Here is a 24,534-nt window from a genome sequence, read left to right on the forward strand (position 1 = left end):
GTGGTTCTTGCGGCTGTTCCCCCATGGAGGAGAGGTCTAATACCAGAATCTACAGGTAGACACCCAAGCTCAGGAGGATCCTGTGTCGATCAAGCCAAAGTGTTAACGCTACCTTTTACATCAGTGTCACGTGCTATATTCAAACTCTGCTGCAGTTTAGTTGAGTAGTAAGCAAGACTACAGTGAAGATGTTATTCTAACTTTTGCAACTGAAGAAAAAGACACAGATTAATCATGTGGATGAGCATGAACAGATTAATCAAGTGGATGAGCATTGAACAGATTAAACACGTAGCATGTTTGATTCCTTACCGTCAGGCCTTGCCGCTGTAACCCTACACACAGCACCGAGGATGGGGTAGGGATATGATCCTGCTATGAAATCACAAATCTTAATCAGGTCAATGTTGTGGCTTGCACTTTTCTTCGCAACATCAAAATACAGGGAAATCACAGTTAGCAGTACAAAACAGGCAACTGTTACAAATGGTATGAGATGGAAGCAGACAACAGGTATCAGGATCCGTGGCCGACGCATCTTCTACTATCTCCAACCTGGAAATTAAACAACCTGAAGAGCCACAGATAGATAGATAGATAGATAGATAGATAGATAACAACTGTTGACAGTTAAACACTGCTACGCATGATTCAGAAGAGCACATCACTTGATAATCCCAGAATATTGCCATCAGAACAGCATCCAAAACTCCATACCGACAAAGTTTAACAGGCTGGCCAGTTACACGACGCCACCACCGACACAGAACACGATCCATCCATAAACCCAAAGAGACCAGGCCTTCCTTCCTGCTGAAGCCTTTTTCACTACTACTAACAGCGCATTCCAGGATAATGAAGCGAACCTACTACTGCTACCCACTGCCTCCCAAAATCTATGTCCACAGCCAGAGAGAGCCGGTCCTGTCCACCGCTCATTTACGCTCCTGCTTCTTCGGCGGCACGTTCACGAGTTCGTACTCGACCTTCGACACGTTGTTGTCCTCGTTCACCTTGAAGCCGGCAGGCTCCTCCACCACCTCGATCCGGCCCCACTTGTCCACCGCCAGCCTCATCGTGTCCTTGAACATGTCGATCCTGGCGTTGCGGAAGATCACCGTGTTGCCTGGCTTCAGCATCTCAACTGTTGACAAGGGAAATGTCACTTATTAGATTTATGTCATGTGCTGCAACTAGTGCACAGCACGCATAACTGTACACAAGATGTTATCCATTCAACTTTTACAAAACTAAAATCAGATAAATAAACAATTAACATGCGATGAACTAAACTGACTTTAATTAACTAGCCATCAGTACCAGTCACTATACATAGGGGAAACAGATTATCCAGTATGGTTTCTATATCAGGAAGTGTAAATCACACATCAACCAGCAGGTTTCAATAATCAGCTTATGGGGATCCACCTATCACACGTGACAGACCTACAAGCCTTGATGATATGCATAATGTCAATATAACTCAGAACAAAAACAAATTTGCCCCATGCATGTACCTCTACAGCATGTCAGCAATTTTATAGATGCTTCAACGGGGCAGACAAACCCATCTTGATTTGGTATATCAACACACATATACACATAGCATGCTGAATCAGTAAAACATGCATAATACACTCATCCTAATCAGTGTGACAGTGGCACATTCTCATGTGAAAAATGGAACAGATAATAGAATGCTGCTAAGACAACAGTAATTGCAAGCAAACGGAATTGTGTCATGCATGTAGACCCATTGGTTACCCATCACACATGTTGAGTACTTCAATTAAACATACATAAGCAAGTTAATTTCTCAGATATTTTTCCTAATGCATATTACCTATATTACAAACCTATGCATTCTGACAAACAGCAGTATACCAGAAAATTGAATCATAATGATTACACCAATTGTAACTGCAACAGATTACCAAACATTTGATGAATGAAAAAGCATGCAGTATTAACAAAAGTAAACGCTACATTCCCCTTGAAATAATGTATAGGCAGGCAACTTTGAAGATTTCTGCCCCAGTGCAGGACCCAATACCTCACCACCAATATCAGTGTAACAGAGCAGACAAGCCTTGGTGATATGCATAAATGCCAATCTAACTCAGAACAAGAATAAATTTGCCCCATGCACGTACATCTACAGCATATACAGCAATTTTACAGATGCTTCAACATGGAAGACAAACCCATCTTGATTCGGTATATCAACCCATATAAACACATATCATGAAAATAAATTTGCCCCATGCACGTCCATCTACAGCATATACAGCAATTTTACAGATGCTTCAACATGGAAGACAAACCCATCTTGATTCGGTATATCAACCCATATAAACACATATCATGTTGAACAAGTAAAGCATGCATGATACACTCATCCTAATCAGTGTGGCAGTAGCACATTCTCATAAGAATGGAACAAAAAATAGAATGCTGCTAAAACCCACAGCAATTGCAAGGAAGTGGATTTGTGTACTGCATTGGTTATCCATCACAAATGCTGAGTTTTACTTCAGTTGAGCATACACGCAACTTTTATCTTCTAACTTGCAATTTTGTCCATAGTCCTTTAACCATATTTTCTGAGCATATAAGCAAGACAATTTCTGAGATATTTGCCCTAATGCAGGCTAACCCATATTGCCCAGGCAAAACTACGCATTCTAACCAACATTGGTGTAACAGAAAATCGAACGCTAATGATTACACCAATGGTAACTGCACTGAATCCCCAACAGTTGATGAATAAAGAAGTAAGCACCGTTAACAACAATTTACACGCTACATGCCCCTTGAAATCATGTATACGCAAGCAATTTCAAAGATTTCTGCACCAATACAGGACCCAATACATCACTAGAAACATTACTGTAACATAAAATCAAGCGATGATAGCATGGTAACTGCAACTGACAATACAAGCAACAATAGCTAGGCTACATGTCCCTTGAAATCATCATGTGTACAAAAGTTGAATTCAAATGTTTCTCCCCCAATGCAGGACCCGAGACATAACTGACAACATTAGTAACAGAAAATCAAAAAATGACTGCACCCATGGTAAGCAACCGCAAGTAATTGTCTGTCCTCAAAAAGTCGATGGATCAAAAAACATGTAAACAACAATGCAGCATATCCCCCAGATGTGAGTTTTACTCCAGTTAAGCATACACCCAATTATGTGCTCTAACTTACAATTTTGTCCATGGACCTTCAAATCATAAGTGCACAAGTCAGCCAATTTTACAGATACTTTCCCTGATGCAGGCTAACCTGTATTCCACAGGGAAACATATGCATTCCTACCAATACTAGTTTACCAGAAAATCAAAAGATGGTGGGCATACATACAGATGGCTACTGCAACTGATTCCCCAACAGTTGATGGATAAATAAGCACGCAGCGCAAGCAACAATTTGTAAGCAAACGTCCCTTGAAATCATCATGTACATACAAGCCGGATTTAAAGCCTGGTAGTGCAATGCAGGCCCCAAAACATCACACATGGATATTGCAACTAGCAGTTGATGAGAAAACAAGCATGTAATGTGAGAAAGAGCGTGGCTAGGCTACATGTGCCTTGAAAATCATCATGCATGCATATACAAGCTGATTTGAAAACTCGCTCCCCAATCATCATGTACATCGCTACCAACATGAGTGAATCAGAAAACGAAATGAAATGATGACTGGACCCATGCATGGTAAGCAACTGCAAGCAATGTTGTGGCCCCAAACAGGGAGTCGGAGTGGTCAGCAAGCATGTAACGAGGTAAAACAAAGCAGCAAGCGCCGCAGGAAGATGGGACTGCTCCATCCAACAGGACAGAAGGCACAACAGCAAGTAGATCTACGCATAAACCATCTAGAGATGGCGTGAGGAGAAGCAGCTAAACAATATTATTCATCCATCTAAAGGGGAAGCAGAGCAGAGCAGGGCAGGGCAGGGCAGGGCAGGGCGGGAGGGGAATGAAGCGGGTGGGGGAAAGGGGGCTCTTACTCTGGTCGTTGCGGGCGGTGAAGAGGACGGTGCCGGTGGGGTCGCCGACGAGGCACTCGGCGAGGCGGAGGCTGGTGCGGGCGTCGAGGACGCGGGCGGAGAGGACGCGCGCGGTGAGGGTGTGGCCGTGCGTCTGCGGCTTCAGCTTGTCGATGGTGGTGAAGACGGGCTTGCGCAGCTGCACGGCGGGCTTCGCGGCCGCGGCGGGAGCGGCGGGGGCGTCGGAGGAGGCCGCGGCGGGGGCCCTGGCGCGGTTGGCGGCGGGGCGGGGCTTGGCCGTCGACATCTCGCCTGAACCCTAAACCCTAGAGGGCGATGGGCGAGGGGGAGAGGGAGGGAGAGGGATTCCGGTGGCAGCGATGGGATGGGATGGGGACGGGAATGGTTTGGCTCGGCTCAAGTGGTCTCTCCCTGTATCTGTATAAAGGAGGGAGGGAGGGAGGCGAATGGACGGGTCGTCTACGGAAGGTTAGGCCCAAATGGTGGCCCTGATGGACCATTTGGGCCCTTGATGGACCATCTGGATGCCTCAAGTGTCTGCGCGGTGTGGCTGGACCGCAGCGACAACAGTACACGCGCCTGGTGGACTGGACTGGACTGGAGTGGGCTCAAGTTGTCGCCGCGGTGTGACCGGGTCGAATCACAAAAAGTCGGGCCCATCCTCTCGGCCTGAATCAAATCACTGCAAACTTCTAGACCCGCAACTTTGAAGGTCTTTTCTCGGCAGTCAAAAAAACAATTCAAGTTTTTTTCTCTCTCTCTTTTCAAGTTTTCGTTGATTTTTTTATTAAAAAAATACTTTCTCCGTCTTAGAATAAGTTGTTTAAAAATGATTTAATTTTGTACTAACTTTAATATAAAGTTAAATCATTTTTGAGTCACTTATTTTGAGACAGAAGAAGTATATATCACTTGAACTATGCATTCAAATCCTATATTGGTCTCGCCATTGAATTTCTCATGTCGAGATTTACAGAACTAGACTCCCATATTATTAAATTTTGACGAATTTTTTTCATTAAAATAACAAAAAAATCTTTATAACAACAAAGCGGCTATCGTTGTTGCCGATCATTGTCGTGGTGGTGATTAACATGCAATCGACTAAATAAGTGAAAAATAAAGTTTCGTATTGCCCCACTTGTGGACGCGTTTGACAAATGTTCAAAAAATCTGATTTTTTCGATAAACTTTGGCAAATGTTTTAAGTGCTCGTAAAGTTTCATCATGAAATCACATTTGTGGAAGTCGTGACAAAATCGAAACTCTGAAAATGCTAGTTTCAAAAGCATTTTGGAGCACTAATTTTGTTTTTATGCCACGACTTAAAAAACTGTGATTTCGTACTGAAATTTTGCAATCTATTAAAACATTTGTCAAAGTTTGTTGTAAAAAAATTCAGATTTTTTTAAACATGTTAAAAACATTTTTCAAGATTACTGTTCATCCGAAGAGCACTTTCCAAAAGAGAGCTGTAATAGCCCCACACACAAAAGAAAAAGGAGTGTCTTTACTTATTTTCACTTGGCATCATCCGTGTAACTAAGAGGGTGTTTGTTTCCAGGGACTTATTGGTTTTGGGACTTAAAAAAGTCCCTATAAGTCCCACCTAAACCAAACACAAGGGACTTATTGGGACTTATTATGGTTAATTGGGACTTATGAAATAAGACTCTCTAATAGGAGCTTATTGGGACTTATATTCTGGTCCCATAACGCTCGCACCGCCTGCCCCGATCGCTCCAGGGACAGGACGACCCGACGCTCGCACCGCCCGTCGCCGGCTTCCCCAATCGCCGCCCAGCCGCCCGCTCGCCCCGTCGCCGCCCGCCCCCTCCCCGCTCGCCCCGTCCTCGCTCGCCCCGTCCCCGCCCGCCCCGTCGCCGCCCGCTTGCCCCGCCGCCCGCCCGCCCAGCCGCCGCCCGCCCCGACGCCGCCCGGCCGCCGCCCCGCCTCGACGCCGCCCGGCCGCCGCCTCGTCTCCCTAGTTCATCTGCAGGTTCGCTACTTCATCTGCAGGTTCGCTAGTTCATCTGCACTAGGGCTGTTGATCGGTGCACTCACTCATACAAGTGTATTTTATTAGGTGCAACATGGACTTATAAGTCCCTGTAAACAAACAGGTAGGGACTCGGGACTTATAAGTCCCTGTGAACAAACAAGTAGGGACTTATGACTTATAAGTTGGGACTTAAAAAAGTCCTAGGACTTATGAAACAAACAGGGCCTAAGAGGGTGTTTGTTTCCAGGGACTTATTGATTTTGGGACTTAAAAAAGTCCCTATAAGTCCCACCTAAACCAAACACTAGGGACTTATTGGGACTTATTATGGTTAATTGGGACTTATGAAATAAGACTCTCTAATAGGAGCTTATTGGGACTTATTCTGGTCCCATTACGCTCGCACCGCCCTGCCCCGATCGCTCAGAACTCCAGGACGCTCGCACCGCCCGCCGCCGGCTTCCCCAATCGCCGCCGGCCGCCCGCCCCGTCCCCGCCCGCCCCGTCGCCGCCCGGCCGCCGGCCCGCCCAGTCGCCGCCCCGCCGCCCCGCCGCCCGCCCGCCCCGTCGCCGCCCGGCCGCCGGCCCGCCCAGTCGCCGCCCCGCCGCCCCGCCGCCCGCCCGCCCAGTCGTCGTTGCCCCGCCGCCCGCCCGCCCAGTCGTCGCCGCCCCGCCGCCCGCCCGGCCGCCGCCCCGCCCCGTCCCCGCCCGGCCGCCCGCCCCGTCCCCGCCCGCCCCGTCGCCGCCCGGCCGCCGGGCCGCCCAGTCGCCGCCCCGCCGCCCCGTCGCACGCCCGCCCAGTCGCCGCCCGCCCGCCGCCCCGCCCCGTCGCCACCCAGCCGCCCGCCCCGTCCCCGCCCGCCCCGTCGCCGCCCGGCCGCCGGGCCGCCCAGTCGCCGCCCCGCCGCCCCGTCGCCCGCCCGCCCAGTCGCCGCCCGCCCGCCGCCCCGCCCCGTCGCCACCTAGCCGCCCGCCCCGTCCCCGCCCGCCCCGTCGCCACCCAGTCGCCGGCCGCCCGCCGCGTCGCCGCCCGCCCCGTCGTCGCCCCGCCGCCCGCCCGCCCCGTCGCCGCCCCGCCCCGTCGCCGCCCGGCCTCCGCCTCGTCGCTGCCCGGCCGCCGCCGCGTCTCCCTCGGTTCGTCTGGTCCGACCGCCGCAACATGGACTTATAAGTCCCTGTAAACAAACAGATAGGGACTCGGGACTTATAAGTCCCTGTAAACAAACAGGTAGGGACTTATGACTTATAAGTTGGGACTTAAAAAAGTCCTAGGACTTATGAAACCAACAGGGCCTAATTAAGTCTCCTCTTAGAGCCAATGGAATGAAAAGTTTGAAAACCACATTTGAAGCTTTCAAAGGTGGGTTTATATAACGATAATCACCTCCGGTCCTTGGTTCCAGTCCACTTCTTTGACTGAATTTATATATGCATGAATATTCCTTGGAGCTCCAGCAGATTGGACTAGCTAGCTTACATCATCCAGGCTATAAATACATCTCACCACACTGCTAGCTCTCCACACAGCTTAATTAGCCATGGCCGGAAGCATGAAGCTATCTACTCTGCCCATCCTCCTGCTCCTCATCACATGCCTTCCCAGCTCGGCCACCGGCAGCCAGGACCAAGAGAGCTTCCTCTACACCGGCTTCGCCGGCAGCAACATCACCCTCGACGGCGCGGCAACCATCACGCCGGCCGGCCTCGTCAAGCTCACCAACGAGTCGTTCCGGATCAAGGGCCACGCGTTCCACCCGGCGCCGGTGCGCTTCCGCGAGGCCCCCAACGGCACGGTGCGGTCCTTCTCCGTCTCCTTCGTCTTCGGCATCCTCTCCTCCTTCGGCGACATACGGGGCCACGGCTTCGCCTTCTTCATCGCCCCGACCACCGACCTCTCCGCCGCCTTCCCCATCCAGTTCCTGGGCCTCGTCAACGCCACCAACAACGGCAGCGCGACCAACCACCTCTTCGCCGTCGAGCTCGACACCATCCAGAACACCGAGTTCGGGGACATCGACAACAACCATGTCGGCATCGACATCAACAGCCTCAACTCGGTGGAGTCCAACACCGCCGGCTTCTACAACGACGATAGCAGCAGCAGGGAGGATGACGGCATGCTCACAAACATGTCCCTTATTGGGTCCGGGCCGATACAGGTTTGGGTGGAATACCATGGGGAATCCACACGAATCAACGTCACCTTAGCACCCCTCGGTGTCGCGAAACCGGCGAGGCCATTGCTCTCAACAGTCTATGACCTCTCAGGAGTGCTCACAGACCAAGCGTACCTTGGCTTCTCATCCTCCACTGGTTTAAGCACGGGGCATCACTATGTGCTTGGTTGGAGCTTTGGAATGGGCACCCCTGCTCCAGTCATAGATCCCACCAAACTACCCAAGCTGCCTTACCTTGGTCCAAGACCTCAATCCAAACTCCTAGAGATTGTTCTGCCGATTGCTTCTGCGGTCTTTGTGTTGGCTGTCGGCATCCTAGCTATCACCATGGTGAGGAGGCATATCAGGTATAAGGAGGTGCGTGAAGACTGGGAGGTCGAGTACGGCCCTCACCGATTCTCCTACAAGGATCTGTTTCGTGCCACCAAAGGGTTTAAGGACAAGAATCTGATCGGCGCAGGCGGGTTCGGGAGGGTGTACAAGGGGGTTCTTCCGAAATCTAAATCGCAGGTTGCTGTGAAGAGGGTGTCGTACGACTCGAAGCAGGGCGTGAAGGAATTCGTCGCCGAAGTCGTGAGCATCGGCCATCTTCAACACCGTAATGTCGTGCAGTTGCTTGGATATTGCAGGCGCAAAGGTGAGCTCCTCCTGGTCTATGACTACATGGAAAATGGAAGCCTCGACAACCACCTGTATGGCCAGTTACAAGGAAAGGCTACTTATTTGGGGTGGCGGCAAAGGTTCCGGATCATCAAGGAGATCGCCTTGGGCTTGCTCTACCTCCATGAAGACTGGGACAAAGTTGTCCTCCATCGGGACGTCAAGGCAAGCAACGTGCTTCTCGACAAAAACATGAATGGAAGGCTAGGAGATTTCGGCCTCGCGAGGTTGTACGACCATGGCACCGACCCGCAGACCACGCATGTCGTCGGCACCATAGGATACCTAGCTCCGGAGCTGGTACACAGAGGTAAAGCAACCACTCTCACCGATGTATTTGCCTTTGGCATCTTCGTTCTTGAGGTTACATGTGGGCAAAGGCCTATCAAGGAGGACCCGCAAGGCAACCAGCTCGTCCTGGTCGACTGGGTGCTTCAGAACTGGCACAAGGGGTCACTTGCTGATGTAGTGGATGCCAAGCTTCAAGGTGGCTATGACGCCGGTGAGGCATGCCTTGCGCTCAAGCTAGGGCTCTTGTGCTCGCACCCATTTCCTCAAGCAAGGCCCAGCATGCGGCAAGCTATGCAGTACCTCGACGGCGACGTGCCGCTCCCGGAGCTTCTGCCGGAACACTTCAGCTTCCACATGTTGGCCCTGATGAAGAATGAAAGCAAAGTTTACTCGTCCGCGATGCCGTCCTATCCTTCGCCGATGATGACGAGCTTTGGCTCAATATCAGACTTCTCAATACATGGGAGGTGATGTGCAAGCATATGGCCGCCTTCAAGTCATGATGTTGGGTGGTTATATAGTGTGTGGTGTAGTTGTACATGCATATATATTCTTAATTAACTGTACTTCCCCTTTTGTAATGGAATGGTGTAGTTAATGATGTGTGTGTGTGTCCTTAAAATAATAAAGCACTTTATATACTATACCAAATGGTATTATGTTAGACGTGTGTTACTTTATTATTTTGATGAATATGTCCACGTATTATGTTTAGCATTTTTCAAAGCGACGTACATGAAAAATAAGCAATCTCAAACAGACCAAAAAAAAAAGGAGATTCCCACTGAGACTTAACAATTGCATCACTGGGCAATGGAGTTCTTGTCTTGGTAGATAGAAAAAACGAGCGAGATTCCCACTGAGCTAGGTGACTCTTTCGGAAGAAGAAGAAAAAAGACTCTTTGGGCGTGGGAACCAGCAACTTATTAGTCGTTATCTCAGCTGGTTCCAACAACCCATGAGAAACAAACACATCACCACGCAAGAGACTTGACTTGCCATCATATTTTCTTTCTTTAATGAGAAGATGTGGATGGTGGAAGACCTACCTACATCACCATGAATATGTGAACCGGCTGCTTTAATAATTTTAGAAAAATTTACACCGAAAGGAACCGGCTGCCATTTCTGCTCCGTCCAACAGATACGAAGAAAACGACGTCTAAGTAGCAAAATGTCTAGAGCAAGCACACGAGACTTGACTTGTTACCTTCCTCTTAGTCGTCTTTTCTGTGCAATTTTGATTCATTCTTACCTGATTTTGATGTAGGGTAGAATTTTACGACACCATGAACGCGGGGCAGCTCCAACCGTCGGTTTCAATAGAGAAAAAACCCAAGCCATGCTGGCTACGCTGAAAACCTCTTACAGTCTTTCCACCGAGACATGGAAAGAGAAGCAAAATCGCGTCATCAAACACTTTTTTTTTCTAGAATACCCTTCATCTGTATGCTAGTATTAATTCTCTGGTGGAGACAAATTCTTCCGCTCTAGACTTGACTATTTTTTCGGTTTCTCTTTCGATGATGTAATCTGTAATTGAATACTTCCTCTAACCCGCAACGTAAGTTGTTTTAGCATATGTACAAGTCAAACTTTTTAAGTTAACCATGTTTTATAAAAAATACTAACATTTACGACATCAAATTAGCATCATTAGATCCATTATCAACCATATTTTCATATTGTATACTTCCTCCGTCCCAAAATTCTTGTCTTAGGTTTATATAGAAATGAATGTATCTAAATATTAAAACATGACTAGATACATTTATATCTAGACAAATTTAAGACAAGAACTTTGAGACGGAGGGAGTACTATTTGTATTTTGCATAAGCATTTTTTTTATATAAATTAATGGTCAAAGTATCACCCTGGAGACCGTGTCAACGTCATAAATTGCTTTATATCTTGAAATGGATGCAGTAGTAGTAAACACCTTCTTCGACAGGGGGGGATTCTACAATAACACAATCAGCAATAGGGGGAGTATCTTCGTGACCACCTTCTTCGATAAGAAAATGTGGTGGCTGCTACTAAGCTCTAATCAGCTTCTTCTTCTTTTTTTCCACCGTAGATAATGAAGGTACAGGATGCCAAAGAGGGTTGACATGACACCTTTGTTTTTGGAAGTTTGATTCGTTCCTGACAACGAAAGAAAACCACATCATCGGACACCTATATATACTACTATAGTAGGACTAATCAACTAGTTAATGTATGTGGAGTGCGCTCGAGACTTGACTTTTTCAAGGTTTTATTATTGATATTTCTTTGAGCGTTGTAATCCAGGGGTGTGAAAGCTGCTGGAAGGGTGTGTCCGTGCCTCCGTGGAGAGAAAAGTTCATGTCTACAGGGGCTAGACTGATCCTTACGAACTCCAGCCTCTCCTCCTTGCCCATGTTCATCATGGGAATGTTCTTGTTAGCTGATGGGGTGCATGCTAACTTAGATACCCCTCGGTCCAAGTTCTTTTGGGAAGGAGATGGACCTAAGCGCAAATACCACTCGGTTAAGTGGGCGGTTGTATGCCGTCCTAAGCAACAAGGGGGTCTCATGGTGATTAATTCTAAATACATGAACATCGCTCTCTTGTCCAACTGGATTTGGAAGTTATCTCAGAACGAGTCGGGCCTTTGGGCTGACCTCCTTAAAGCTAGGTACTTTCCAAACGACTCGTTCTTTGAAGCTTTGGCGTGCGGATCATCGTTTTGGAATGGGATCCCAAACGGTTAAACCAACCTCTGCGTTATGGTCTAGGTTTCAGATGGACAACGGTCGATCAACCAAGTTTTTGTTTGATGCGTGGATCCAGACGCAAACCTTATGGATGGAATTCCAAGGGCTATAGGAGATTGCGCTAGAAACCGACATTTTTGTCGCCACCGCTCTATGTGTTTGGCCACTTGATGTGGCCTTTCGTAGGCCGCTCTCCCGAGGTGAGACTACGGCCTGGAACTCTTTGTGCAATGGAGTCTCCAATATTTTACCTTCGGCCGCTCAGGACATGGCGCTGTGGCATCTCTCGTCTTCGGCCGCTCAGGACATGGCGCCGTGGCACCTCTCGCCTTCGGCTATTTTTTCAGTTAAGTCCCTATATGGTAGATTGACGCATGGAGCGGGTTTATGTGTGGCACACATGTTGTGGAAAATACGGATCCCTCTTAAAGTTAAAATATTTCTTTGGTAAATGTCTCGTAACCTATTGCCTACTTTGGAAAATGTGTCAAAATGTAACGACCGGTTAGGTGGTACATGTGCGGTACGTGGTGCTATTTTGGTGTCACCTTCCGATCTTCGCGTGGACTGTTGTGACAGCCGCGGCTAGCATTGATTGGAACCCGATCTCAGGTCCAGATATCCTCTCGAGCTTGTGAGCATATAAAGGGAGGCTAGTCGTGTGTTGTGGACATGCATTGATGCGTTGCTTTGGTCTATACTAGTAAAAGGGCCGTGCGTTGCAACAGGAGAAAAAATACCACACGCTTTTAATCTTTTTATAATTATTTTGATTTATTAAAATAATAAGCTAACTAACTAATGTAGTCAGTCTTATCCTATTTGTTGAGAAATCAATCCGTCCATTGTTAATTCCATCATGATGAGAAATTGAGCGAGACAAGCAAAGCAAACACAAAGAGGCTACATGAATTGATCAATGGACTGTTATCTTATTTCACTCATGGGGTAGAGAATGTGGGATCAGATGACAAACTGAAGGTGGTGTTCCATTTTCTCTCTACAACAATGCAATCTTACATTCAATGCATTCATTCATCAGCAAACAAATTCCCACAAAACAAAATTTCTTGCCGGTGCTTGGCACACGATTGGAGGCATGGGGAGGGGATCTCTATGATGAGTTCCTGTCGGAGGAGGGGATACGGTGAGGGGAGCAAGGGTTAGGCGCCTCTATCTGGCCATAAGGAGTCGCCGTTGCCGTGCCATAACCTCGGAGTTCCCCGTGTGAGCCATGGAGGCCCGCCTCCGCCTGCAAGTGCTTCGCTACGCCGCGCCGCCGCCGTTCTGCATCGAGCAGACGCATCATCCCAAGTCGTTGTAGCTGTCGCGTTGATTTGATCCAGAAGCTGTGCTCGAGCGCCGAAACGGGGGCAGCAAGCGGGCAGAGGTACGGCCGCGGAGGCGGGTGGGTTGATATCGGCAGCGGTGGTGGTTGAGGTCGGCCGCGGCGGCGAGTGGTGTGGCAGCGGCCTGGGCACACGCCAGGGTGGACCAGGGTCGACGCGATGCGCTCGAGCGCTGCAACGGGGGAAGTGAGCAGGGAGAGGTACGATCGCGGAGGCGGGTGGGTTGAGATCGGCAGCGGTGGCAATTGAGGTCGGGCGCGTCGGCGAGTGGTGTGGCGGCGGCCTGGGCACATGCCAGGGTGGCCCAGGGTCGACGGAGGAGGCGATGCGTACGGGTATAATTTTTGCAGCGAATCATTTTTTCCTTTTACGTTGCAGATAAATGATGGAGCGCGGGTTGAATAACAAAAATTACAGAGGCTTTTTTATAAAAATGCAGCGGTGGTTTTTCCAACGAAAACAATAGCCGCTTTATTATTAGGTATAGATGGCACATTCGGAATCAAATAAGTATGGAAAGTCTTCTCCCATCTCACCAGACTGATGTTATTCTTAAATGCAATATCCTTCCGTAGCAATGGAGTCCATTAGGAAGGCACGATGATTTTGATGGGCTTGAGAGGGCGACGCAACAACTCTGCAACATCGCCCCGAGCTTCAGCGAAGCCTACTTAGGACCCCTTTGTTTGGGCTACAGATTCCTGAGAATCACTTTGCTAGGGATTCCTGAGAATCAGTTGTGGCTCTGGATTCCGGAGAATCAGAATCTGGTTGTTTGTTTACTCTATTGTGTGTCAGCTTTAGGAGTTGTGGTTGTTGTGAAATGTCAGTAACGCCCTCGACTTCTTATATGTAGATTAACTGCATGTTATCCGTTTTGACTTGATAAAGTGTGAATTAGCACAAAAACACAATATATTAAAAATATGCACTAACCATAGTCTTACATACGTACACATATCATCCAAAATATTCACCATTCATCAAAGTCTCATCAAGTAATATGTGAAACTATACTTGATCCGCCATCAATCCATCAGCAATCGCATCACGAGTTGTTTTCATGGTCGCATCATCACCAACCACAATGTTCGATACATGTCCTATGGGTAGGGGATGTAAATTCCCTCGCATGTAGTTCTCATCATGATCACATTTGTCAAACTCCAAGTCATTTCTGAACTCCAATTGGCTTTTGACATCTATAAATATTCAGCATGCAAATAATGTTAACAAGATGCATATTCTATCAATTGGAACAATCATATGGCACAACACAGGCATGCTCAGGAAATAAACGCATGAAACAGACCATGAAACAATCATATGTTAATAATATTCCCCGTTTACCTTGTTCTGATGGGGATGGGGGCAGCGATGCAGCAGGAGCCGGCGACAGGGAGGGCGCAGCTGGAGGCTTGGGGGCGACGGGGCCGGAGCTGGAGGCGGGACGACAGAGGGGCCGACGACGGGGCGGGCGCAGCTGGAGGCGACGGGGCGGGCGCAGCGGGAGGCGACCGGGCCGGCGACGGGGCGGGCGCAGCTTGGTGGACGGCGGAGGGGCCAGATCCGCACGCCGGGGTGGCGACGGCCCGACGATGGCGGCGGTGGCGGCGACGGAAACCTAGAGAACGAGAGCCTCTGTTCCAGAACGAATGCGAGTTGTTTCGATGGAGAGATGAGTTTGGGTTGCGGTGGCATATCCATCGTAATAACGGTGAGAAGAGTGCCTGTATTTGGAATGGGGTAAGTGGCAGCTCGGGAATCAGCGATTTCGCTGATTCTGGCTTCCGGCTGCGTGTAGTGCATTTTTAGGAATCGATTCTACGTAGGTGTGATGCGAATCTGCTGTTTGTTTCACAATCTGATTCTCGAGGAGCTAGAATGTGGGAATCAATAGCTAAAGCCCAAACAAAGGCCACCTTAGGGGAGTTGGCTCTTCATTTTGGAGGCTGCTTGAGCCCGCGTCCTTTTTTGTGGCGCTGCCTATAATAGCCTATTTTGAACCTTGAACCTTGTGACTTGGGACGGTTGAACCTGTGGCATCACCGTTCTAAAAAAATGAATATTCACAAGTTTAAGAAAAATCACAAGATTCAAAAAACATTCTCATATTCTAGAAATGGTCACAACTTTAAAAAAAGTTTCATCAAGATTATTTTTTGGGTATTTTCATAAGCTTGCATAAGTTCAAAACAAGTTCCTAATTGCTTAAATGTTTATCATTTTTTTGAGAATTTAGTAAAAATATGAGAAGCCAAAAGAAAAAGGGAAACAGAAGAAAAAATTATAAATAAATAAACATAAAAGAGAAAGGAATTAAAGACTCACAGAAAAGAGGAAACGCAAAACTGATTGAACCTTCCCAAAATAGGTGGGGAAAACGAGCGAGGCGTTCCGGCTACCGGGCTGATCTGCATCCATGCTGATTAAACAATACGAAACAAATACCTAGAAAAATTCAAACAGCTCTAATTGTTTTGTCATAGTAGAGAATTTAGTACGTGTTGTCCGCTCCAAATTTTAAATTATTTGGACATCGGAGTAGCTCTAGGAAAAAAATACACATTTTAGGTCTTTTAAAAAAGTATTGTTCATATGCTATACTGTTCGGACCCCAATTTGTCTTTTTTTTCTGAGAACTATTCAGATGTCCAAATAATCTGAAATTTGAAGCCCATCTCACACATAAAATTATCTAACTTGTACAAAAAAATTGGAAGCTTTTGAATTTGTTTTGAAATTTTTATGAATTTATTTTTAACCGGGTGCAGATGAACCAGGGCTCAGAATTGGATATTAAGGGAAAAACCAGAATGTTCTTATTCTTTCAAAAATGGTTTAGTTTTCGTTTCATTTTTTGCTTTCCTTATTACATTTTTCCTTTTCCTACTTATTTTGTTTAACATTTTCAAATTTTTGTTCTCAACTTAAAAAACGGTTCTAATTTTCAACATTTTGTTCGCATTTTTTATTTCAATGTTCATGCTTCAAAAAATGATCCGAAATTTCAAAACAATTCTGGCTTTCATAAGGTGCACATATTTTTTTCAAATATTTATATTTGAAAAAATGTTCTCATAATCACGAAAGTACATGATTTTTCAAATATTTTCGTGTTTTGAAAAAAATCAGGGATTTAAGAAAATGTTATGGTTTACAAAAGATAAGGATTTCCAAAAAATAAAATGTTGATAGTAGCAAACTTTGCAGACTGAGTCTGTAAAACCGAGGATTGTCCTCGTTGCTGCGCAGAAGGCTTATGTCCTTAATGCACCACTCGGTGTGCTGCACCTCAAGCGTCGTCTGTAGATGTTGTGAACATCCGACATACACGTTTCTAATGACTACACGATAGTTCAGTGCAAAATACTTAATGGCTTAGAAGCAAGGCGCCGAAGACGTTTTGAAACGTCACGGAACATAAGTGATGTTCTAAAGAGATGAAATTGTGATTTCATGCTTGTTCCCTTGTTAAGAGGTGCGAGACCTCCAACAAGATTCTTTGTCCACAAAGTAAAGGAGAAAAGCTCAATCGTTGAGCGTGTGCTCAGATTGTCTGGGTACGACAATCGCTTGAATCAAGTGGGAGTTAATCTTCCAGATGAGATAGTGATAGTTCTCCAAAGTCACTGCCACCAAGCTGTGAGAGCTTCGTGATGAACTATAACGTATCAAGGATAGATACAATGATCCTTGAGCGATTCGCGATGTTTGACACTGCGAAAGTAGAAATCAAGAAGGAGCATCAATAGTTGATGGTTTGTAAAACCACTAAGTTTCAAGAAAGGCAAGGGCTAGAATGGATACTTCATGAAACAGCAAAACAGTTGCTGCACTAATGAAGAGACCCAAGATTAAACCCAAACCTGAGACTAAGTGCTTCTGTAATGAGGGGAACAGTCACTGAGGCGGAGCAACTCTAGATACTTGGTAGATAAGAAGGCTGGCAAAAGTCAAAAGAAGTATATTTGATATACATGATGTTGATGTGTACTTTACTAGTACTCCTAATAGCACGAGGGTATTGGATACCGGTTCGGTTGCTAAGTGATTAGTGACACGAAATGAAAGCTACAGCATAAACGGAGACTAACTAAAGGCAAGGTGACGATACGTGTTGAAAGTGTTTCCAAGGTTGATATGATCAAACGTCGCACACCCCCTCTACCATCGGGATTGGTGTTAAACCTAAATAATTGTTATTTGGTACTTGCGTTAAGCATGAACATGATTGGATCGTGTTTATTGCAATATGATTATTCATTTAAAGAGAATAATGGTTACTCTATTTGCTTGAATAATCACCTTCAATGGTTTATTGAATCTCGATCATAGTGTTACACATGTTCATGATATTGGTGCCAAAAAGATACGAGGTAATGGTGATAGTACCACTTACTTGTGGCACTGCCGCTTGAGTCATGTTGGTATAAATTGCATGAAGAGGCTCCATGTTGATGGATCTTTATACTCACTTGCTTTTGAATCACTAGTGACATGCAAATCATACCACATGAGCAAGGCCTTGTTTTCATTGAGATGAAACAAGATAGTAACTTGTTGGCAGTGATACATTTTGATGTATGCAATCCAATGGGTGCTGAGGCACGCAGTGGATATCATTATGCTCTTACTTCAATGACGATTTGAGTAGATACAAGAGTATTCACTTAATGAATCACAAGTCTGAAATATTGAAAAGTTCAATTCTGTTTCAGAGTGAAGTTCGTCGTAACAAGAGGATAAACTTTCTACGATATGATCATAGAAATGAATATCTGAGTTACGAGTTTTGTTACGCAGTTAAGACAATGTGGAAATTGTTTCGCAGTTCATGCCACCTGGAACATCATAGTGTGATGATGTGTCTGAACGTCATAGCCACGCACTATTTGGTATGGTGCATGCTATGATGTCTCTTATCGAATTACCACTATTGTTTATGGGTTATGCATTAGAGACAACCGCATTCACTTTAAAATAGGGCACCGCGTATTTTCGTTGAGATGACACAGTATAGACTGAGGTTTAGAGAAATCTAAACTGTCGTTTCTTGAAAGTTTGGGGCTTCGACACTTATGTGAAAAAGTTTCAGTCTGATAAGCTTGAACCCAAAGCGGATAAATGCATCTTCATAGGATATCCAAAACAGTTGGGTACATCTCCTATCTCAGATCCGAAAGCAAAGTGTTTGTTTCTAGAAACGGATCCTTTCTCGAGGAAAGGTTTCTCTCGAAATAATTGAGTGGGAGGATGGTAGAACTTGATGAGGTTATTGAACCATCACTTCAACCAGTGTGTAGCAGGGCGCAGGAAGTTGTTCATGTGGCGTCTACACCAATTGAAGTGAAAGCTGATGATGGTGATCATCGAGCATCGGATCAAGTTACTACAAGCCTCGTAGGTTGACAAGGTCGCGTACTACTGCAGAGTGGTACGGTAACCCTGTCTTGGAGGTCATGTTGTTGAGCAACAATGAACCTACGAGTTATGGAGAAAGCAATGGTGGGCCCGGATTCCGACAAATGGCTGGAAGCCATGAAATCCGAGAGAGGATCCATGTATGAAAACAAAGTGTAGACTTTGGAAGAACTACTTGATGGTCATAGGACTATTGAGTAAAGATGGATCTTTAAAAGGAAGACAGACGATGATGGTGATAAGTCACTATTAACAAAAGCTCGACTTGTCGCAAAGATGTTTCTGACAAGATCAAACACTTGACTATGATGAGACTTTCTCACTCGTAGCGATGCTAAAAGTCTGTTCGAATTATGTTAGTAGTTGCTGCATTATTTATGAAATATTGCACGTAGGATGTCAAAACATTGTTTCCTCGACGGTTTCCTTGAGCAAACATTGTATGTGATACAACCAGGAGGTTTTGTCGATCCTAAAGATACTAGCAAGTATGCAAGCTCCAGCGATCCTTCAATGGACTGGTGCAAGCATCTCGGAGTTGGAATATACACTTTGATGAGATGATCAAAGATTTTGGGTTTGTACAAGCTTTATGAGAAACTTGTATTTCCAAAGAATTGAGTGGGAGCACTATAGAATTTCTGATAAGTATATGTGGTTGACATATTGTGGATCAGAAGTAATGTAGAATTTCTGTAAAGCATACAAGGTTGTTTGAAAGGAGTTTTTCAAAGGAATACCTGGATTGCGCTACTTGAACATTGAGCATCAAAGATCTATGGAGATAGATCGAAAGCGCTTAATAGAAGTTTCAACAAGATGCATGCCTTGACAAGTTTTTGAAGGAGTTCAAAATAAATCAACAAAGAAGGAGTTCTTCGTTGCGTTGTAAGGTGTGAATTTGAGTAAGACTCAAAACCCGACTCCAGCAGAATAAAGAGAATAGATGAAGGTCGTCTTCTATGCCTTAGCCGTAGACTCTAAAGTATGCCATGCTGAGTACCGCACCAGATGTGTGCCTTGCAGCAAGTCTGTTAAGAGGTACAAAGAGTGATCCAAGATTGAATCACTGATCAGCGTTGAAAGTTATCCTTAGTTACTAAATAGACTAATGATTTTTTTTTCTCGATTATGTAGGTGGTTAAAGAGTTTGTCGTAAAGGGTTACGTCGATGCAAGCTTTGACACTAATCCGAATAACTATGAGTAGTGAAACAGATTCGTATAGTAAAGTAGATATTTGGAGCATTTCCGAATAGCACGTAGTAGCAGCATCTATAAGATGACATAAGGATTTGTAAAGAATGCACGGATCTGAAAGTTTCAAAACCGTTGACTAAAACCTCTCTCACGAGCAAGACGTGATCAGACCCCAGAACTATATGGGTGTTGGATTCGTTGAAATCACATGGTGATGTGAACTAGATTATTGACTCTAGTGCAAGTGGGAGACTGTTGGAAATATGCCCTAGAGGCAATAATAATTAGTTATTATTATATTTCTTTGTTCATGATAATCGTTTATTATCCATGCTATAATTGTATTGATTGGAAACACAATACTTGTGTGGATACATAGACAAAACACTGTCCCTAGTAAGCCTCTAGTTGACTAGCTCGTTGATCAAAGATGGTCAAGGTTTCCGGGCCATAGGCAAGTGTTGTTACTTGATAACGGGATCACATCATTAGGAGAATCATGTGATGGACTAGACCCAAACTAATAGACGTAGCATGTTGATCGTGTCATTTTGTTGCTACTGTTTTCTGCGTGTCAAGTATTTGTTCCTATGACCATGAGATCATATAACTCACTGACACCGGAGGAATGCCTTGTGTGTATCAAACGTCGCAACGTAACTGGGTGACTATAAAGATGCTCTACATGTATATCCGAAGGTGTTCGTTGAGTTAGTATGCATCGAGACTGGGATTTGTCACTCCGTGTGACGGAGAGGTATCTCGGGGCCCACTCGGTAATACAACATCACACACAAGCCTTGCAAGCAATGTGACTTAGTGTAAGTCACGGGATATTGTATTACGGAACGAGTAAAGAGACTTGCCGGTAAACGAGATTGAAATAGGTATGCGGATACTAACGATCGAATCTCGGGCAAGTAACATACCGAAGGACAAAGGGAATGACATACGGGATTATATGAATCCTTGACACTGAGGTTCAACCGATAAGATCTTCGGAGAATATGTAGGATCCAATATGGGCATCCAGGTCCCGCTATTGGATATTGACCGAGGAGTCACTCGGGTCATGTCTACATAGTTCTCGAACCCGCAGGGTCTGCACACTTAAGGTTCGACGTTGTTTTATGCGTATTTCAGTTATATGGTTGGTTACCGAATGTTGTTCGGAGTCCCGGATGAGATCCAGGACGTCACGAGGAGCTCCGGAATGGTCCGGAGGTAAAGATTGATATATAGGAAGTCCTGTTTTGGTCACCGGAAAAGTTTCGGGCTCATCGGTAGTGTACCGGGAGTGCCGGGAGGGGTGCCGGGGACCATCGGGAGGGGTGTCACGCCCCAAGGGGTCTCATGGGCTATGGGAAGAGATAAACCAGCCCCTAGTGGGCTGGAATAAGTTCCCACTAAGGCCCATAAGGTTTGAGAAGGAAAAAACACAAGGTGGAAAGAGTTTCAAGTGGGAAGGTGGAATCCTACTCCAAGTAGGATTGGAGTAGGACTCCTCCACCTCCAATTTCGGCCAAACCTTGAGGGTTTGAGGCTGCCTCTTCCCTCCCCCTCCCTCCTATATATACTGAGGTATTAGGGCTGATTTGAGACAACTTTTGCCACGACAGCCTGACCACATACCTCCACGGTTTTACCTCTAGATCGCGTTTCTGCGGAGCTCGGGCGGAGCCCTGCTGAGATTAGATCACCACCAACCTCCGGAACGCCGTCACGCTGCCGGAGAACTCATCTACCTCTCTCTTGCTGGATCAAGAAGGCCGAGATCATCGTCGAGCTGTACGTGTGCTGAACGCGGAGGTGCCGTCCGTTCGGCACTAGATCGGATCGGATCGTGGGACGGATCGCGGGACGGTTCGTGGGACGGTTCGCGGGGCGGATCGAGGGACGTGAGGACATTCCACTACATCAACCGCGTTTCTTAACGCTTCTGTTGTGTGATCTACAAGGGTACGTGGATCGGAAATCCCCTCTCGTAGATGGACATCACCATGATAGGTCTTCGTGCGCGTAGGAAATTTTTTGTTTCCCATGCGACGTTCCCCAACAGTGGCATCATGAGCTAGGTTCATGCATAGATGTCTTCTCGAGTAGAACACAAAAGTTTTTGTGGGCGGTGATGTGCGTTTTGCTGCCCTCCTTAGTCTTTTCTTGATTCCGCGGTATTGTTGGATCGAAGCGGCTCGGACTGACATTACTCGTACGCTTACGAGAGACTGGTTTCATTGCTACGAGTAACTCCGTTGCTCAAAGATGACCGGCGAGTGTCAGTTTCTCCAACTTTAGTTGAATCGGATTCGACCGAGGAGGTCCTTGGATGAGGTTAAATAGCAATTCATATATCTCCGTTGTGGTGTTTGCGTAAGTAAGATGCGATCCTACTAGATACCCATGGTCACCACGTAAAACATGCAACAACAATTAGAGGACGTCTAACTTGTTTTTGCAGGGTATCCTTGTGACGTGATATGGCCAACGATGTGATGTGATATATTGGATGTATGAGATGATCATGTTGTAATAGTTAATATCGACTTGCACGTCGATGATACGGCAACCGGCAGGAGCCATAGGGTTGTCTTTAAACTAACGTTTATGCTTGCAGATGCGTTTACTATATTGTTAGGACGTAGCTTTAGTAGTAATAGCATGAGTAGCACAACAACCCCGATGGCGACACGTTGATGGAGATCATGGTGTGACGCCGGTGACAAGAAGATCGTGCCGGTGCTTTGGTGATGGAGATCAAGAAGCACAGGATGATGGCCATATCATGTCACTTATGAATTACATGTGATGTTAATCCATTTTGCACCTTATCTTGCTTAGAACGACGGTAGCATTATGAGGTGATCTCTCACTAAAATTTCAAGATAAAATTGTGTTCTCCCCGACTGTGCACCGTTGCGACAGTTCTTCGTTTCGAGACACCACGTGATGATCGGGTGTGATAGACTCAACGTTCACATACAACGGGTGCAAAAAAGTTGCATACGCGGAATACTCGGGTTAAGCTTGACGAGCCTAGCATGTGCAGACATGGCCTCGGAACACATGAGACCGAAAGGTCGAACATGAATCGTATAGTTGATATGATTAGCATAGAGATGCTTACCACTGAAACTATTCTCGACTCACGTGATGATCGGACTTGAGATAGTGGATTTGGATCATGTACCACTCAAATGACTAGAGAGATGTACTTTTTGAGTGAGAGTTCTTAAGTAATATGATTAATTGAACTAATTGTCATGAACATAGTCTAATGGTCTTTGCGAATTACGATGTAGCTTTCGCTTTAGCTCTACTATTTTTATATGTTTCTAGAGAAAATTTAGTTGAAAGTTGATAGTAGCAAACTTTGCAGACTGAGTCTGTAAAACCGAGGATTGTCCTCGTTGCTGCGCAGAAGGCTTATGTCCTTAATGCACCACTCGGTGGGACGGATCGCGGGACGGTTCGTGGGAAGTGAGGACGTTCCACTACATCAACCGCGTTTCTTAACGCTTCTGCTGTGTGATCTACAAGGATACGTAGATCGGAAATCCCCTCTCGTAGATGGACATCACCATGATAGGTCTTCGTGCGCGTAGGAAATTTTTTGTTTCTCATGCGACGTTCCCCAACACTTTCGTCTATAACTTCATGGTTTGTTTTAGACTTTTTTCGAATAGGAAATGAGAAAGGAAACTAGCGCTCATGCGCATTGCAGATCCGATCTTTCCCAACAATAGGAACTATATGCTTGCTCGCTCGGTCCGCTTCTTTGTTCGCTACCCAGTTCACTTTTGAGTACCGAGCTTTTGCCACAACTCTTTGACCATTGTCTTTTAGAAAATCTTGATGCATTATAAACAAGAATCTGAAAAGAGTTTGTCTATATGAGAAAAAAGTTCTTTTAGGAAAAATTGATGCATTAAAAACAAGAATTTGAAAAAAGTTCGTCTATATGAGAAAAAAAATAGGAATTCAAAGTTTGCGCATTTGGAAAATGTTAATGGGTTTGAATCAAATTTTGTAGTATTAAAAATAAAGTGCATGGATTTGAAAAATAATTCACGATTTATATTCAAGCTGTTTTGTCGTTATTTGGTTTTGCTTACTAGTATCAGTATGGTCGTGTACAATTTTCCATTTCTCCTCTATTTAAGGTTCAGTTAGGTGTTTATTGAATTTTTCACTTTTAAAAAAATCTGAATTATTTTGTGCAGGTAAACAAGGATCAAGGATCTTAACCGGCAAACCAATAAGAGTGTCATCAATTGAGAGGAGCACCACATTATGTGGGTGGACATGTGAAATGCTCAGAGGAATGCTCGAGTTGAAACTGATCAAACACCAGACAGTGACGAGGCGGCATATTTAAGGTATTTGGAGTGGATGCGTAAAGAGTACAGAGTTATCCACAAGGGTGCTTGGACTCGTTCGGATTGCTTGGACTTACTGTCAAGTGAGGCTGCTGATGCTGCGTTGAACAATTCTATTAGGGAGACAGTTGGAGTGCATCTTGACTATATTCCTCTCCATAACCGAGTGGTACGTCCCTCCTTTGAAATATGAGCATGTGTAATTTATTCGTGGGTGGTGTGTCATATATGTTTTATCCAGGGCATGGAGCTATGGAGATGTATCAATGATAGTAATGTGGTGCTTGGCCGTGC

The 24,534-nt window shown here is 45.7% G+C and overlaps 2 protein-coding genes across 2 annotated transcripts; one reads left to right on the plus strand and one right to left on the minus strand.

Annotated features, from left to right (window-relative positions):
• Window positions 1-650: 650 nt before the first annotated feature.
• Window positions 651-4,406, minus strand: LOC123407138 (uncharacterized protein At4g28440-like). Its single transcript, XM_045100205.1, has 2 exons — window positions 4,023-4,406; window positions 651-1,144 (listed from the first exon to the last, which is right to left on the minus strand). The coding sequence occupies exons 1-2, from the start codon at window positions 4,306-4,308 to the stop codon at window positions 936-938; spliced, it is 495 nt and encodes a 164-aa protein (XP_044956140.1). The 5' UTR covers window positions 4,309-4,406; the 3' UTR covers window positions 651-935.
• Window positions 4,407-7,504: 3,098 nt separating this feature from the next.
• LOC123407134 (L-type lectin-domain containing receptor kinase SIT2-like) lies at window positions 7,505-9,811 on the plus strand. Its single transcript, XM_045100199.1, has one exon. The coding sequence runs from the start codon at window positions 7,563-7,565 to the stop codon at window positions 9,621-9,623; it is 2,061 nt and encodes a 686-aa protein (XP_044956134.1). The 5' UTR covers window positions 7,505-7,562; the 3' UTR covers window positions 9,624-9,811.
• Window positions 9,812-24,534: the final 14,723 nt, after the last annotated feature.

Source organism: Hordeum vulgare, chromosome 7H (genome assembly GCF_904849725.1).
Source record: "Hordeum vulgare subsp. vulgare chromosome 7H, MorexV3_pseudomolecules_assembly, whole genome shotgun sequence".
In the NCBI taxonomy this organism is placed as follows: Eukaryota; Viridiplantae; Streptophyta; class Magnoliopsida; order Poales; family Poaceae; genus Hordeum; species Hordeum vulgare.